This window comes from Argiope bruennichi, chromosome 9 (genome assembly GCF_947563725.1).
Source record: "Argiope bruennichi chromosome 9, qqArgBrue1.1, whole genome shotgun sequence".
In the NCBI taxonomy this organism is placed as follows: domain Eukaryota; kingdom Metazoa; phylum Arthropoda; class Arachnida; order Araneae; family Araneidae; genus Argiope; species Argiope bruennichi.
This window is the reverse complement of record NC_079159.1, coordinates 117,233,460-117,253,126: the sequence shown is the minus strand read 5'-3', so window position 1 is coordinate 117,253,126 and position 19,667 is coordinate 117,233,460. Positions and strand designations below refer to the sequence as shown.

The window sequence follows — 19,667 nt, the reverse complement described above, 5'->3', positions numbered from 1 at the left end:
ACCATTTGCCATTGGGAATCACATCATGTTCCTGAGGTAGGCGTGACCCTCAATTGCGCGCAATAGTTGGCCTTGTATGAACCCTGCTTTATATTGCTATTGGCTTGTTTTATTTTCAGATTTCAATTTGAAATCATTTCATTTTTTTTATCATGATGATGCTTAAATTTAATAAACATTTTTGTAGAACTTCCTGTAATTTCCATGTTCGGTTAAAATTTCGCATTTAAAGTCACAGTATCCATAAAAAATTCCATAATATACGTAATATAAGATAAATATTTTATTTCAAACAAATAATTTCTTTAAAATTCTAATATTTTAAATCCAGGGAAGAGATGGAGTTGATTCTTAACTGCAACCACTACAATAAATTTTTGTTTATTTACATACAGATGCACAACATAACATAATATTTATCATCACTGAGAAAACATAATACAATCCTGTAGCATAAGCCAGTAAAAATTACTTTTCAGCGTCAACATAACATTCTGCGTATATAAAATTCTGTTATTCTTTCTAAATTTGATTCATTTGATAATAAGCAAACATGTCTGAAAGGAAAGTTTTAAATGTAAGTATTTAAAATGCATCTTGCTTTTTTTTCTAAGTTTACTGTAAATTTTTTTCCTGATTGAATGAAATTTTCATAGGTGATCAATTAACGTGAAATGTTTGCCTTTTCAGAAATATTATCCTCCTGATTTCGATCCTTCTAAAATTCCACGACTTCGCCTTCCTAAGGATCGCCAGTATACGGTTCGTTTGATGGCTCCGTGTAATATGAGGTAACTAATTACAGGATATGTATTTCCTATGCAACATTTTCAAATAGACTTCAGATAAGTTTTTTTTTTTTTTTTTTGTAATTTAATCTATTGCTTACAATTTATGGTTTTATTTCGTCATTTTCTTTTTCTTACTGTGAAATCTCACCTAACAAACATAATTCTTACTTGAATCTTATTTGTAATACGAAAAACTATATAAGCAAAACAGTTTTTTTTCAGAGAGAACTACGTAAAATGACACAATGCCTTCCATTAAAAAATGCTTGAACAAATTTATAATAATATAATTTATTAAGGCATTTTCTACAACAAAATTTTCTAATGGCATTTGTTTTTAACTACACATCAAAATTTGTTTAAAATGAGACACAGTATTATTGTTAAATGAATTTTTATGATGCTTAGCTATGCCCTTATTCAGATGATGCTTCTCATCATTTAAATTGCAATAATTTCCCATGTTATTAGAATAGTTCTTATTTCACAAGAAAGTTATTGCTGTTTTGAATCTATTATTTCCTCCTCTTTTGACCAAATCTTCTCTACTGCTTTTTACTGTGATACATAATGCAGCTTCATAAGTTAACTCTTTGATAGTTTTGGTTATGTTCTTCCATCATCTCATTGATATCAATCTACCTCTAGTCCCATAATCTTGGCAGAAATGTAATCTCCACAATTAAGTTTCCATAGTAACTCAAACTTTTTCAACAATGCTATTCAGTCAAAACTTCTTCCATATAGATCTTACTGATTAAATCTTCACAACTTCACAAGAATTTCCTTGCATCCTTTGCAGACTCCTCTGACAACACTTTTTGTTCAAAACTTCTCCCATATAGATGAAAGGGCTCTCTTTAAACTAACACTCAACACAGACTAGTGTGTGTGGCATTTAAGTAGTTAAAATTAATCTAACTAATAGTATGCATTATTGTATGTCATATTTGGTTTGGGCAGTAATCAAAATACTCTTATCTAGAGCAGTTAAGAAGCCTTTCTCTATTACCTCAATGATCAGTGAATCAATAATTTCCAAATTTTTGCAAGATTTTCAGAATTATATCAACATTAAAGCATAGCAAAAGATGTTTTTTTTTTCTGCATAGAAAAGCTTATCCTATTTAAAAACAAATTAATGTTTCAATAGCATAATGAGTGCAAAAGCAGAACCGACTCATGAATATATCATTCTCTGTGTGTTTTTCATTCTTTTGTGAATTTTTTCACTAAGTTACCTAGGGTTACTGGGCTGAGAGAAAGTTACAAGTAGGTTGATTAAAAAAACATTTTCCTTGTTGTCGAATAAATAAATTTTTAAAAAATTCAGATACTTTGAATGATATAGTATTAAATTAATGTTACCATTTTATCTAGTATAGTTGAATAGACTATTATATATTTTATTGCTGGTGCTTTGTTATTTTAATAATTATAAAACCAAGCATCTGCTTTAATAATATTGTGTGAAACCATGGATGTGGGCATTTTAAAGTCATAATAGATAAACAAATGTGCATACGTATTAATGAAGTTAATAAAATAAAAAATAACCTAACATAATCATTAATATATTAAAAATGTCCTAAAATGTGACTCTAAAAGGAACATCTGATTAAAATGGCAGGCTCACATAATATGTATTTTCTAGGACCATAAAATGCCCAAATCCGTCTTTGTATGTTGCATATGCAACTTTGAGACCAGTGTGAAATTTTGTTGATAAAAAATTATTTTACTTTTAATATACTTTCTTCACATAATTTTAAATAAATGTATCAGGCAGAAAGGCCAAAAAGAGCAAAATAAACAAAATGAAGGCAGTGACAAGTTAAGTACTAAATTAAATATTGCAAATACTAATAAGATATTTTGTTTGATATTCTGATTTTTGAATTTTTTTTAGTAAATCAATTATGTGCTGTATAAAATAAAATAATGCTTATTGTTATTCTAACATAAAAACAGATACATCTATTCTTTGTTCACTGTTAGAGATGCTCTAACAGTAATTTAAATACAGCAATTTAAATATTACTTGGGTGTCTTTTTATTTAACCCATGTGTAAAATTTTTAATCCTAAATCCAATACCCTATTATATCGCTTCAAGGTTAATGTAAACATACTGGTGTTCATAAATTGAGAAACTATACCATTCCATAAGAAATACAAACAATAAAACAAAATAAACAATTGAATTGTAATTTATGTTAATATTTTATGTTATGTAAATATAAAATGCAAACAATCCTGAAGCAAAAATATAATGCAGAAAACATAATTTATAAAAATATACAGGAGATGCAATTAGGAAACAAACAATCAAAAAAAGATGTATGGTTTATAATTATTAAGCAAAATGATAATTATGAAATTTTTTTTTCAAACTTCAATAAGGTTTGTGCCCATTTATCATTGTATCGTTTACTTATACTCTTGACCAGATAATCCTGCAGAACTTCAGGTAAATTCTGTCATGATAGATCTTTTTTGCTAAGTAATAGTGATTTGTATTCTACCGCATTCTCCCTAGAACATTCCATTGATATTCTATGTAATTAAGTTTGAGTGAGGATTGAAAATAATCAATGGAATATGTTTGACTGGTTAATGGGCAAATAGAATAACATGGTTTAATCCCTTGATTACTCTCTGACATGATATATAGGTGTCTTTAGTAACTGCAATTATCTGATGGCTACTTTCAATTATAATCTTGCTGTAACAATTTATATCATTTGCAGAAATTTTGGCTGATTAACCAGAATATAACATCTGGTAACTATTCCTATGTCAAAAATAGCATTTCTAATTAAACTACTTTCATTTAACCATTATATTTCCATGGTAAAAATATCTACACATGCTCTTTAATTCATATAATTTGTTATATCAAAGGACAAATCAAGGCCCAAATTATGTATATACTATGTATACAATATCTTTTATTGCTCTGCTTCACATATTGTTTGAATAGATGCCTGCCATTTGGTTCAAAATATTTGTATATTCTTCAACCATTAAATAAAACATCTACACATATAAGGCAGTTATATCAGTTATTTTTAGACTCTCCCAACTTAATTCTTATTATTTAATTATCATTTAATTTTATGTCTGCACCTTAATTTATGAGTAGTATAATTTAATCATTGAATACAGAGTTAGAAAAAAAAACAAATAATTCATGAATCACTTTTTAAAGTAAAAATTTAAACATTACATTTGAATAAAAAAAAAGTCATATTTATATTTTAAAAATAAAATGTTATTATTCCTTTAAAATGTTATTTAAATTAGCTGTGTTTTAAAATTTGCAAATAAAATATAATCTTTTTATTGATGATTTCTTTCCTTCACTCTTTAAAGATTTTTCAAACTAAATATGTTATTTCAAATGATAGATTAATTTAATTTGCAGGTGCACAACTTGTGGAGAGTATATTTACAAAGGAAAGAAATTTAATGCTCGGAAAGAGACAGTACAAAATGAAGAGTATTTAGGTATCAAGATATTTAGGTTTTACATCAAATGTCCCCGTTGTCTTGCAGAAATAACTTTCAAAGTATGTATTATGAAGTTCATATATCTTGTATTGTGGGCTGTATTAATTTCAATTCTCATATCTTTAAACTTCTCTGTACATGGATGGCAACAGTAGTTATAATCAAATTGCTGTATACAAATGTTTCCAACTGCTTCATTGCATGCTTTTGCAGCTGTGCTGAATTAGCATTCATTGAGCTAATTAATGGAACTGCAAAATATCATTTTAAATTCTAAAAAATTGGGCTCTTCTTGTGACTGAATCTTCTATTCAGTCAGAAGTAATAAAATATAAAAGAAATCTTCCTAAAATATAATCTCACAAAAATAATTTTTGCATTATTTTAAAATTCAAGAATTTCTTTTATAATAATGTCAATCTCATTGCTGTTCTATTTTTATTTGTTTTTCTTAAATTTTATTTATTTAACATACAGTCAGTAACAATGTTTTTATGTTATGATGAAATTTAAATTCATCTATGATATGCTTCAAAATTATGGAAGAAAATTCCAAAATCTTTTTAATTTCCTTTCACCACCTTTCTCTTAAAAGAGGGTCAAAAAATGTATAATAGCATAGTTAATCTTCCTAAGTGCCAAAGAACATGTGTGCTGAATTTCGTTTGAATCCACCAAGGAATGTGAAATTGTATAAGGCTTAATCAATTTAAGAATAGCACAAACGATAAGCATTCAATTATATAAATATAGATAGTGAATACTTTTAATGTTTGAGAAAATGTGAGTATTTCTAATGAATATTTTTTAACCATATGTGTGTGTGAAACAAAGTATAATTTTTCTTTTGTAATTTCAAAGCCAAATATATAAAAATGCTAATTTTAAAATTCCAGTTAAATATTATTAATAATCACAATGGTATTCACATTGCAGTTAATTCGACTTCAGTTGCTCTCAAAAAGGAACTAAATGTTGATGATATTTGCACAAACTGATATGATATTATAGGACAAATCTGAGTCCTTTACAACATCTGCAGGATGAACTAGATTATTTTATTTGAATCCACATTAGCCCACAATAACTCAATTAACACAAAATTTACTAATTTTCTTTCCCAAGAATGAAGTGCAGTTCCTCAAAAAACATTCAAGCTACTGGAGAATAGAAGATTAGCCATTATTGTGGCAAGAGCCTAGTGTCATTTCATATTAGAAATTAACTCATCTCTTAGATAAGTAAAACTGGATAAACTTAGATAAGTAAAGATGTTCTGATGAGTTTTTTTTATTATATAATGTGTATGAAATTACATGATGTTACAAATTTAATGTTTAAACAAACTATGTTAAGAAATTCATTTTTGTTTATGGTGCCTAATTTATTTTAATTTGTATTGTGTTCTATTTGTAAGTATAAAGGGGTTCTTATTTAATATATTTCTAACATTTATGCAATCTACTTTTTAAAAAATATCAATTTGAGGGAAAACCTCATCATTTAGCTTTTCTTAGAAGCAAGTGAAACTCAGTTCACTGCAACTAGATTCTTTCTGAATCTTAACAATATTTATTGAAATATTAGCTGTTCTGTATACTAAGGCATCTTGCATATAAGGACTATAGGATTACAGCACCATTAACATTTTTCAGGATATAAATTTAAGCTTTAAATCTATTCTTTAGAAAGTTTAGAAAAAATGCAGTGAAAAAATTATTTTTTTAATAATGAAACAAAAAAACCCCCTTAATTGCTTTAGAAACTTCTCTATCCAAGAATTTTGGATATTATATATGTATATACACACACAAACAAACTTCTCTAGAAAAATGCTCTTTGATGTAAATGTAAATTTAATTGAGAAAAATCCTGCAAGCACTGGCAATACCAACAATATCAGAAAATGGATTTTAAATATTGACCCACTGTGCAAAATTTTATTGTTGTATAAAATTTGGAAAGAATTTTTTTTTAAACAATAAATGCAAAAAACTATTGTAGAATACATTTAAATAAGTTTTCTTTTTTTTTTTTCAAACCAAAATTATTTTTTCTAGAATTTTAACTCACAGTCTGAAAGGAAATGTATAAAAAATTTCTGCAACGCCAATTTTTTTCTGTATGGTTGTATTTAAATTCATGTAGAAATTTTCACTTAAGGAAATAGCAGATAGCTTCAAGTTATGCAATTTCATTAAAAATAGCAAATATGATGGTCTAATCCCACATATTGTTATCCAATCAGAATAAAATGTAGGAAGTTTGAATGAATGTAATTTCTTAGTTTCAGTAAGTGCGCTCATATTGTATTGTATTCATATTCTTGTTCCACAGTAAACATATTAAGAGAAAGTACTGTAATCATCAGAATTTTCAAACACGAAATTGTTCGATATCTCTACATTTTAGAAATCTTAGAGTTTGTTACCTGAAGTGCAGAGGCTGGATTAAATCTATATTAATTATCTTTTATAAATGTTGTATTTTTTATTATTTTAAATTGTTTACAAAGTCGTATAGTTATTAAAGAAGCTTTAATTCATTTTATTTCTGTTTGTAGCAGTTGCATTACTCTATCTTCTCTTTTTGGATAATAGATGATGATGCCTGATTAGGTATGCATCCCATACTATATTGCAACTGTAAACAATGAGATGTGATGCTGTTCTGTTAAGAGATGCACATGTTAATGTCTTGTCTTGACTTCATGTTTTGTGTGAAATGTGATCATTAAAGAAATATTCCGAACCATAAACATGGGTCCTCTTGCATGGATCATAATGATCTTCATTCTACCACATGTTGATTTTATTAGATAATTTTTAATATTATTTTGCATAAAAAAAAATTATGCACATTTTTTGAAACAAAAAAATTGCTGTTGTTATGAATTGACAGCTGACTGTAATAATGTTTAATGAATAAATTTATCATAATTTTTTAAAAAGCTTAAAAAATCCTTAAAAGACGTTTTGAGTGTTAATCTTTTATTGATATAACTAAAAGAAAGGTCCTATAATTCTCAATCATTAATTTTTGAGTCATTCTTCTTGTTTTCCTTTAATAGCAATTTAACTCTTTACCACTTATGGGATAACTCAGAGACTGAAACATTCAATTGGCATGCTTGGAGCAGAGACAATTCAATTGAGGAAAGAGAATGAAGTCTTAATTATTTGCTGGCACTGCATCACTGCCATCCACAAAGGCCTCCCCCCCCCCCCCTTCATTTAATAAATACCATGATTGTGAAAATCAGCATATTTTACTGCTCTTGCTTATCTTGAGATAACAAAAAGATTTTTTTAAGTATTTTTTTCGTTTCATTGTTATATTATGAATTTATTGAAGATACATTATCCTGGTGACATTGCAGTATTCAGCATAGCTATGCCCTGATTATCCTTATATATATTTAATATATTTCAACTCTTAATTATATTTTATTTGCCTATATTTAATATATTTTGGTATAAAATATCTTTATCATTCAAATTCTTCATAATTTAGACAGATCCAGAAAATGCTGACTATATTGTTGAACATGGAGCAACAAGGAATTTCCAAGCATTAAAACTTGCTGAAGAGGCTGCAGCTAAAGAAGCTAAAGAAATAGAAGAAGAGGAAAAGAATAATCCTATGAAAGTATGTAATGAATTGACTCCTATGCTTTAAAAAAATTTATTTTTGTTATGTTTTTGTTATTTTTGTATTTCATTGTTATACAATTTATCTTTATTATTTTACTAAAATTATAACTAACATTTCATTATTATTTCTATGTTACTCTTTATATTAATTTCAAATAATATTAAATGTTTGATATTATGTAAATTTATTTTTTCCTAAATTTTTGATGTGAAACCAAAGAAGTATTTCAAAGAAGACATTAATTTTGAAAAAGTTTTATGTTTAAATAGAATTTATTCATTATCATTAAAAATATATCTAAGAATCATCTAACATTGAAAATGAATCACATTTAAATTGGCCCTTACTTCATTTTTAAAAACAAAAATTTTATAAGAAATGCCAAAATTGATTATTATTAAAGTAAGGAAATATTCAGAATCTTTTTTATAAATCATGATTAAGTTGTAAGATTTTAACTATAATTTTCAAATAATGGTAACAATCAAATGTACTACTATAGTTTTCTTTCTGTTTATATACTAAAATTGAAACTGAAACCTAAATCATATCTATCTTACATAAAATTCTAAAACATGTTAAACATTGCAATTGCAATGATTAATACTTCATTTCGATTTTAGTTTCAGTTTTGATACAAGTCATTTCTGACCTAGTTCATTTATCTTCATCATTTCTTATACTATGATATCAGGTCTTTAGATTTCTTTGACTTTTAACCCTTTGAAGGGCATTGTATTTAAAACAAAACTTTAAAATGATTGTTAAAAGCTTTATTCCATTTAAAATAAAATATTTTATGTCTAAATAATTTTTTTTCTGCTTTGATTTTATCTTTTGATCAGCATATGTTCCACCATCCCTCAAATGAGTAGAGAATTCCCTTAGATCCTTCTGTAGCTCATGTTCTCATTTGTTGTTTTTACTTTAATTAACATTTTTAGCATAGATTTTTATATTTTATTTTTTTCAAATACCTTGAAAATATGTCTATCTATGATTGTAATAGAAAGATATTTCCAGGATCAGCATTCAAATCTGACACTGTTTTACAGCATTTTGATAAATTCTCTTTGAAAGTTTAAGAACAAAGGTAGCCACCCAGGCAGAATTTTAACTAACAATAAAATCTTAGCTTGCTTTTTGGGTTTTTTAAAATGAAAAACAGAATTCATTGCCATTACATTTATTTGCAATTATTTAGTTCTAATATAGAAATTTGATGCAAAATTTTACTAGTGGGCACTGAGTGGCACTATAGTATCTTTGAAAATAGTCCTCCATTTATCAATTCTCCCACAAAGAAGAGTTATGTCAATTTTCTTTTGAATATATTAAATAACCAATTATAATACATACAGAAGAGAATACTTTAAAAAAATAGAGAAGATTTTCAAAAGCAAAAGGCAGTGATAAAAAAGAAAAGAATAAATCTAATAATTTAATTTTACTCAAACTGTGAATGTACAAAAGAGAGAGAGAGAACATTTTTATTTTAGCAATTCTGCTGAAAGTAAATTCATGTATAGCATTTTTTGACATTCTATTTAACCTCACAAGTGTTTTATATAGTTAAGATTCAGAATCTGAGCTGATCAGTAAAATTCCTAAATGCCTCTGGATGAATTGGAACTTTGAATTCAACTTAGACTACAATATTTCTTATTACTCATATGGCTTTCTAATTTTATTATAAGAATGATGTGTAAATTTTATGTAAACCTTTCATGGAAATACTACCTTATTTTAATAACAGGAACATCTGCAGGGAAAACAAAGCTTAATGATATCAGATGCTTTTAATTATATTTTAAATCAAGTTAAAGTTAAATGTGTTTTTTTCAAATTGTAATAAATAACATAGTAAAATTTTCTGTCATTTATGATATGTAATTTATTGCAATTTATGGTAAGGTGTGTTTCAAATTTTTAAGGACACCATATAAAAACATAAAATCGGAATAATTTTTACCTAATATCTGTAAAAACTTCTTTGAAAAACATGAAAAATTAAATATAATAAAATAATCTAAAATAATTAAATAAATATCAATGCTAATAAAAAAAGAAAATAGAAAAAAATGCCAAATTTGTGTTTCAAATTTTTAGGGACAGCTAGATGAGATGGTATACAAATTCAAGTTAAATCTTTATTATTGCTCATTTTCATTTACTACCAGTTGTTTTAATAACTTAAAAAGCTTATATTGAAAACGTCCACGTTAGTACTTAATTTTTTGCCAAAGAAATATGGCTACAGGTAAATGGTTATCAGATCTTGAAAAAGGCCAAATAAAAGCTCATTACAACGAAAAAAAGTCTTTGAGAAATATTGCAGTCCTCATAAAATGTTTAAAACGTGCTGTGGAAAATTATGTGAAGCAGTTAAATGGGAAATCAACTGCCATTCAAAAGCGAGGACCTAAGCCAAAGCTCGATTCACGTACCCGCTCGATTCAGGAGAATCATTCAGAAATGTGTAAATGGAAAATCATCAGTACGAAAAGTAACAAAAGAATTGAAACTGGGATGTTCTTACACTACTGTTTGGAGGTCAATCAAGAGAAATAATAACATGAAATATGCGAAAAAGGCTTGCAAACCACCACTTGCCAAACAACACAAATTACAACGTTTATCCTGGGCAAAGGAACACGTGCATTTCAAAGATGAGTGGATAGAAGTCATGTTCAGCGACGAGAAGAAGTTTAATCTAGATGGGCCAGACGGTTGGAGATATTACTGGCATGATCTAAGAAAAGAACCAGAGATTTTCTCCAAAAGGCAAATGGGCGGTGGATCTGTTATGATTTGGGGAGCTTTTAGCTTCAATGGTAAATCGAACTGACATTTGTGAATAAAAGAATGGATTCTGATCGATACCAAGAAATGTTACAAACACATTTACTTAATGCAAGACCTGAAATATGTGGTCCAAATTGGACTTTTCAACAGGATAATGCATCTATCCACAGCTCAAAATCAACAAAAAAGTGGTTTAGAGATAACAATGTGAAAGTTATGGATTGGCCAGTCAGAATCCCCGATCTAAACCCCATTGAAAATCTATGGAGTCTTTTGGCAAGAACAGTTTATGAAGGAGTGCACCAATTTCATTCGAAAATGCAGCTTCAACAAGCAATAATGGTATTCTCTGGATCCAACACTTCTTCAGAACCTAATATATTCCATGCCAAACAGAATATATGATGTCATCAGAAAAAATGGTGCTAATATTGAACGGTAAAAAAGTTTAATTTGAAGTTTTGAAGCTTTTAATTCCACTGTCCCTAAAAATTTGAAACACAAAATTTGTGCTACTCTTTTTTTTAGTCATTTCAAAGTTGAAATTTATTTGTTTAATCTTTATTTGTTTAATCTAAATTATCTTAGAATATTTATTTTTGTTATTTATCTAACTTATTTCAGAAATAAATGTCAAATATTTATTATTTACGCTTTTATTTTCATTTTTACTGGTGTCCCTAAAAAATTGAAATGCACCTTATGTACTTAATTTATAAATAAGAAAGAGTATTTAGTATGTTTTGTTTTTACAAAAATGTATATGAATAGTGTCTACAGCAAATAAAACCATTATTTAAGTTTTAAAATATTATCTGCTTTCTTTTTTCTCCCTCTCCCCCCCCCCCCCTTCATCTTCAGGTCAGTTCCTTACATTTATTCGTGATTGAATTTTCGAAATAAAATGTCATTTCAAGTACATTTTTTTTACATGGTTGAATTTCAAAGATGGTTCATTCATCTTTTCTAAAGATATGCTAAAAAAGATATTTGTAAAAAAATATCTTGTTATTTTTTATCATATGAGCTGTTTATTTTGAAAATGGGGCAAGTACATTTTTTGTTATTGCAAGATATTTAAAGGTTTATATTTCAATAATTTAAAAATATTGGTAAGTATTAGTAGATATATCTTTTGTATTTTGTGGTATCAGATATTGTAAGTTTATAATCCAATAATGTTTATGGTACTGACTAAAAAAATAAGAGTTTTGTTATAACTAAATGGACTTCCCTCACTTTCAAAATTAATGAATTATTGTAAATATAAATTTAAGTCGAAAATATTTCAGTTGCATCAACCTTTTTTTTTATAATAAAAACAAAATACTATTCAAAAATTTATAATTATTTATTCATTTGATAAAAAAGTGAAATAAAGCAAAGAATATTCTTGTAAAAAATATAATATAACAAAAAAAAAACAATTCAGTTTTATTAAGAATTTCAATGAATTTATACATTTTCAGTTTATACATAGATATAATTAAATTGAAATTTATTCAGGATTTAACATTTTAAAATGTTCATGATGAACAGGAGGTATATATGGTAATAAATCCATCATGTCCTTGCATTTTTCAGATATAATAGATCTCTGTTTTTCATACTTAAAAGATAATTTTATACTTCTGAAATTAATTGGTCTTCTTCATTGTGGTGGAAAATCGATAATTTTAAATTCAACATCTCGTTCTATCGAAGTTTTGTAGAACATTTATGGTGCATCCCTTGTAAATCTGATCCAGTATATAGTTAAACAATTCACGGTTTCTCCATTGGTATTTTTTTTATTTCTTTTTAAAACTGCTTTCTCCAGAGATTAGGTTGGAAATAAATATCTGCATTTCATTTCATGTACTAAACATTTATTATGTTTTCGACAATTTCGTATTATTTTATAATAATCCTAGGAAATATACAAGGAACTGGTTTTCCGGATTACCAGTTCTACCATTCCAAAATCACGATCGTTTGGTAAAATTGAATGTCCTGACAACAAAAAATTGTGACCAATGATATTTATTTTATTGTCACTGGACTGAACAATCGGTGTTGGAAGTAAACATATTATTATCGATACACAAAATTAAGATATACTTTTTATTATTTATGAAATACTGTACAATCACCGATTTCCATTATCAAAGATAGATAGATAGAAACATCCTAGATTTCAGACATGGTATCAAACGATCACATTTGCTTCACCATACAGCAACCGGAGCTAAATTTTGCCATAATATATTCGGTCAAAAATAATTTCAATCCAAGATGAACTTGCACCACTTTCAAAATAAACAGATTTTCAATATTGATAAGAGCTAAAACTTCCATCTCCAAAATACTAGAATTTGATTTTTTTTAAAAATTGTTTACGCATAAAAAGATCTTAATAAGTTTTATCTATAACTACCATTATCTCCATTTTTTTTCAAAAATGGACTTGCCCCACTTTCAAAATAAACAGCTCATATGCTGTATGCATATTACAGCAAAGATTAGTTTATATATAGCAAAATTTAGTATCTAATAACATCTCTTAATTCGAAGGTAAAGTAAAAATGTTTTTTAATTCTTTTTCTCCTTACAGTTATTAGAAAATCGTACCCAGGCATCAAAGCAAGAAATGGAGTTGATGGAAACACTTGAAGAGTTAAAAGATTTAAATCAGAGACATGCCAAAGTAGATATTGAAAATCTCTTGACAGCCAGACAGATAGATAAGCAGCAACAATTGATAGATGAAATAAAAAGACAAGAGGAAGAAGATGAAGCTGTTATCAGGTAAATAGCAAGTACCATCCCTGAAACATACCTTTTTACTTATTTATTATCTTCATAATTATGATGCAAACTTAAATATCTCTTAGTTGTTGTTTTTTTATTGAAAGCTTCTGAAAAGCTATTATTTATTTGGTTAAAATCTACTTTTTCATATGATTACCAAAATTCTCATTGGACGTGTAGGAAAATGTAAATAGCCCATTTGATTTGAACTTGAGCTTATGAAGAAAAATAAGTAATCAAATCAATTTCATTATTATTTTTAGTTGAAGTATTGCTGTGTAATGCAATTTTAATCCACTGCAATAAAAATTTCGGTTTTAAATTTTTATCTTCTGAATTAATTATTCTTGTAATTATGATATACCCATATCCTCCAACAGCTACAGAATTTCCATAGTTACTATAAAAAATATAGAGTTACATATTTAATTAAAAAAACTAGGAAAAAAACGCTGAAAGTACCTGAATCCAAGGCAGTGCTGGTAGTGAAAGAATTTTTAGCATGGTTAATAATATCGTCTATATAAAAAATGTATGATTTCATCTTCAGATCTCTTGAAATTCGTGAAATTCTTCATTTCATATTTTTAACAGTTCTACTCCATCTTCAAAATAATATATTTATTTTTTTTACCAGATCAGTGTTTGGTAAATCTGAAGGAAAAACAATTAAAAGAATTATTGAAGAAGAGGAGGAGAAAGTAGAGGAAAGAACAGCAATAAGTAATGTAAGTTCGTTTTTGACAAATTTCTTTGTAAATATTTTAATAATTGAGATATAACATTATGAATACTGCACTACATACTTATTTTATTTTAATATCTATTTGCTTTTAAACTGAATATTTCAGCTAAATACTGTAGAGAAATTTTGTAAAAGAATATACCCAGTTTAATCTAGCATCATCAAAAGAAATTATTTATTGTTCTTTATATTGCATTTTTAAACATACATATCATTATAAAAATTCTAAAAATTTTCTGCATGTTTATTTGCAAGTTCTTTAATGATCTAATTTTAATATAATATTTAATGACATGTTCGAAAAAAATCTTGTCTATGTTGTGTCATGTTTATGCTGTAATTCATTTCAACAATGGATTGACTTCAAAAATCATATCTATTTTTTAAAACTTTCTGAAATTTTGCTTGCAATTTAATGTGAAGCCATTAATGTTAATAAAAATTTTGTTTTCTTTCAAGTAAATTGATTAAAATATGTGTATAATGAAAATACAGTAAACTCTCAATTATTTGTAACTGTTAATCATAGGATATTGCTTAAAGAGCTTCAATCAGAAATGAAAATAAGATGTTTTAAAAATGCAAAGCTAACTTTTGGTCAGAAAATAAACCAGCAAACTATAAATACTGAATTATCTGTTTATTAAGTCATATATGTAGGCCCTTCTTACTGTAAATAGAAATTTTTCAAAAGCATTCTCATGTGCCTCCCTTTTTAGTGATTTTGTGGATTATCTGCAGAATTAACTTATCCATGGTCACCACTCCATTCTAGAGTGCCTCAATACCGTGGAAGAGTAGTGTCATTTTAGGGAGGGGGACTCGACTATGCAAGTGCAAAGGCTCAATTGTGTTGAAAGGGAGAGAAACCTTGGCACCCTAGATTTTGCCAATCTGGCATCTTTATCGCCCATTAGGCATCCTTGGCATTTTTTTATTGGTTTATAATTTGTGATCAGCGTAGTGGTTTTCATGTAGATTTTTGATCTCTAATACTAAAATAAAAAGAATTTCACCTTCGATAAAAGGCAAGAAATGGGTTTTAACATTTTCTAGGAAAGTGTTGGCATCATTTCTTGATGATTTAAGAAATCAATCAAATATAAATTACTTTTTTTATGATTTGTAACCTTTATAAGAATTTCTGTATCTAATAAGTTTTAACAGTATTTCATGCTTTAAAATGATGTTGTATACAAATGTTCATAAATGGAATGTTGAAACAAAAAATTAAGAAGATGGATGCAAAAATTTTAAGGTTACTATAAAATTTATGACAACTTTAAGGTGTGGTTATCAACACTATTTAGATTATGCTATCCTATAACGCTTGTGTGTGAAATTTTATTTTCTTTTAATTTTACTTTAAATAAATAGATTTTGGTTTGTAATTATAACAGAATTTCAAATTTTTAGGATCTAAATCCCCCCAGGATTAATTAGGTTGGATTTTAACCTAACAATAACCCCTTTAAACCTAATAATAACCCCTTTATATTTTTAAAAATCCATCTTTTAGAGCCATGTTTTCAAAACAAATTTACTTTTTACAAATCATTTAAATCTTAATGGAAAAAAATGTACATCTTTGACTTTCAAATATGTTAAAATTGCACAGAATCAATTAATGTGTTTATGCTGGTAATTCTTTTGTGAGATACAGAATTTGTCTAATCTCTGTTCTAATTCTTGTTAATTCAACAAGAGCTTTTACCAAAGCATCCGAGACAGTACATGGCCAATTATATTTCTTCTAGTTAGCAGCACTTTTCTGCAATATTGAGGTTCTCTACTCCAACCAATTCCATAGATAATCAGGAGTTTACTGTATATTCAACTGAATGCCATAATATATTATTTATTATAATTTGTAGGCCATATGATATTAGTATTTACTGAAGAACAATGAACAATATTGAAGAAAATTTTCAAATAGCATAGTTTTTGCAGAAATTGCTACATATTAAAATCAAAAGTTATAAAATGCATATCCTTAAGTTGCAAATTATTCCAAAAAAGAAAAATTAATATATACACTACATTGTAAATATTTTGTTCTGATGAGCTGTTTGGTGTTTTAATAAAGATCTTATTAATTTCTTTTTCATTAGTAGTTCAGTAGAATCTTGCTTAACGAGCATAGTTTGTTCCCATATCTTACTAATATTGCACAATACTTGTTAAGTAAAACAATTTTTTCTATAAATATCCTTGTAATGAAAACAAATTATAATAGTGTAATTTATTATTTGCATTGTATGTGTTTTATTTGCAAAAAAAGTTGTCTAAAGACATTTACCTTTGGCTATGGTAAATGTCTTTAGACTTTTATTTATGATGTAACATTGTTGTTAAATGACTTTGTAATGCGTGCAGTTAATGCCTTGCAAGGGCTATGCTTCTCAGTATATGATGCAATAATTTCCCATGCTTTCATCATCTCCCTTATTCACTAGACGATTGTTGCTCTCTTGAGTTCATTATTCTTGACCAAACCTCCACCACAGCTTTTTGCTGTGACACAAGTTCCACAAGATCAGTGCTCGTTCTGATTATGTTGTTCCAACAACTCATTAACGTTATCGCCATCTACCTCTAGCTCCATAATCTTGGCCAAAGAAACATTCTCGTCGATTGAGGCTCCACAGGCACATCTTCCATATAAATCGAATGGTTCTTTTACAAGTGCTCAACACAGACTGATACAGGCCACTCCAGTATGTAACATCATGGTATTTCCTCGACACTCATTCTATAAAATAACACTTTTTTGATTATATCTCAATGAACTTCTCTTGTTCAGCATGCATCTCAAATTCCTGGAAAATGCCAAATGAAATTTTGAACTCAGTATTGCATTTTATTTAATACAGTTTTCCTTATTCACTATCTCAGGTTCTTACTAGTCTCCTGTTTTATTTCTGTTAAAATTGAGACTGAAATTTGTTCACTTTTCGTGTGTTATAAGTAAAACTTGAATTTTGGACCCGAAGTTACAATAATATCTGTAATAGAAATGCTTGATAAAATAATAAGGGCATCTGATTAAATCTTTTTGAACATTAAAATAAAGTTGAAAATTTTACTGTTCACCTGATTTGTATGTGGAATTAGGTTCTGTGTATAGCAGTAAGAATTAATTGATTTGAGAGATTGTTATCTTTAATGGGAAAAAAAAAGGTTTCACTTCAAACATTTATTTTATTGATTATACTAAATTTCAGAAGTATGTGGTGTCTCTAATTTTGTAACATGACCAAGTTATCTCTCAGCTGCAAGTCTCCTTTAATTACTTAAATAAGTAATATTCTATAAAAATATCTAAATTTTTTAAGAATTTAACAATATAGAAATTAAAAAGTTCTTTAGTTTAGTTACATTAACGTCCCATTTTAAAAGCAACACTAGGGCTATTTTGGGACAGACCTCGTAATTTTGAGCCGCGCAAATGACGAGGACGACACCCGAGCTGGTACTTTCCCACCACCTCCAAAATGGTCTTTAACAAGTACGTTTTACAGCACTGCTTATTTTTTACTTAATTGATGAGACACCACTGCTTAGAAGGAACACACTTTTTGAATGAGAAATACTAGACTTATATGAATCTGCACATCTTAAACCTCCCTGGTTTGGGAAACCCTGCATTAACAGAATTGGTAGGGTCAGACATTTTTTTCAGGATTGTACAATTTATATTGTACCTTATTTATGAAGTGAAATTTATTTCTTCCAGATTAAAACTGTGGAAAACCCTAACAAGAAGCAACGTCTAACCACATCAAGTATTGGAATCTTATCAGCAAAACCCAAAGGAAATCTTGTTAAACTGAAGACAAATGAATCTACTGCAGAGAATTCTTTCGATAATACTGGTTCATCAAGTAAAATTCATTCAAAAATGAGTAATCAAAAGAAATCACTACTAACTAATTTAGTAACAATTAAAAATGAAATTACAACTTCTGACAAAAATAAGCAGAGTGCTCCAAATGCTTTATCTTTACTGGGGGATTATTCTGACAGTGACTCTAATAGCTCTTGATTTCAATGTCTAAGGATTAATCAAGAAGTGAATAAAATCTCACAATGGGACTTAATTTATTTTTTTTTCATAAGTGCATATGAACTCTGTAAATATTTCTTTATAAATCTGTTTTAGTTTCTGAATACATGTATTATTTTCTTATTTAATGACTATTACATCAGCTGCTACGACACTTTTTTACAAGTTAATTTTTGCCTGCAGTAAATTTTTACTCCCTAAAATAAAATTCTTACTTGTTAATTAATGATTGATAAAAACGATCAATAATTGAAAATTTTGAGAAATAAAGACCTTTAATAATAGTTGTTTGCATATATAGATACTGTTTATCCCTTTTTATTTGATATAATATTATTCCCTAAAAAGTTATAACATTTTTGGAGAGAAATTTGTAAAAATATTTTCATCAAATATTATCATTAATTTTCCTAGTATCCATTCAGGGTTAAGTTAAATAAAATGAGACTCATGTTTTAGATCTTAAATAAGAATTTTAATTAATAAATGAAAACATAAAACACTTATACAATGTGTAAAAAACAGTAATCTTCCAATTCAATATCTTATTTTAGATTGAAATTTGTTTTGAATCGTATCTTTTAGATTGTTTCAGAATGAGGTTATTAACATCAAAGCTAATGGTATACTAATTTAATGGGTACATTTAATTGATGACAAATATTTTGTATTTTATCACAGCTTACACAATCTTGGTGCAATCATAAATAACACATCACTATTTATTAATTCTTTGAACAGTCTTTATCAATTTATAAAGACTTTTAAAAAATAGCTAATACTTCCAACACTAAATATCATTAGATCGTGGATTGGTATTTTTTTAATTGCAATATTGAAAAAAATTTTTCTTGACATCGTGTACATGCAATATGAAGTTTTCCCTTTCATCAGTGGTTTTATACAAAACATTTCTGATCACAATAAATGTACAATAGAATTATCTTCCTCCATTTCATGTTTCTGCATCTATCAAGGTCACCCAAGGATTTGAAGGATGTCAAATGACGAAAATTTCAATAGACAGATATTCCTTACAACATTACTTAAAAAAAATTAAGTGATATATTGAATGAAACAAAAAAAAAAAAAAATCCAAGATAAATAATTCAGACACATTTTTATACCTTTATTTTTTAAAAAAAGAGACAATTTGTTTTCTATACAATATGTTTACACAAAAGTGCTTGAAGGATAAACCATCACAGATAATCAGGCTACATTACACTGTACACATAACAAATGGTCAGTTTATTACTTAATAAAAAAAAAAACATGGTATGACTAGTTTGTAGCTTCAACAA

General features: G+C 27.3%; 1 protein-coding gene across 1 annotated transcript; it reads left to right on the top strand.

The window, feature by feature from the left end:
• The first annotated feature begins 376 nt into the window (after positions 1-376).
• Positions 377-18,467, top strand: LOC129984463 (splicing factor YJU2-like). The gene is made up of 7 exons (XM_056094349.1): positions 377-577; positions 691-791; positions 4,218-4,362; positions 7,817-7,951; positions 13,356-13,549; positions 14,190-14,280; positions 18,034-18,467. Exons 1-7 carry the CDS (start codon positions 554-556, stop codon positions 18,340-18,342), a joined length of 999 nt encoding a protein of 332 aa, XP_055950324.1. The 5' UTR covers positions 377-553; the 3' UTR covers positions 18,343-18,467.
• The last annotated feature ends 1,200 nt before the right edge of the window (positions 18,468-19,667 follow it).

Bases quoted from the DNA above. Each gene is read 5' to 3' on its own strand.
- LOC129984463 (XM_056094349.1), top strand. From the start codon at position 554: ATGTCTGAAAGGAAAGTTTTAAAT. The intron at 792-4,217 runs GTAACTAATTAC...TTTAATTTGCAG, and splicing joins ATGGCTCCGTGTAATATGAG to GTGCACAACTTGTGGAGAGT. The intron at 14,281-18,033 runs GTAAGTTCGTTT...TATTTCTTCCAG, and splicing joins AAAGAACAGCAATAAGTAAT to ATTAAAACTGTGGAAAACCC.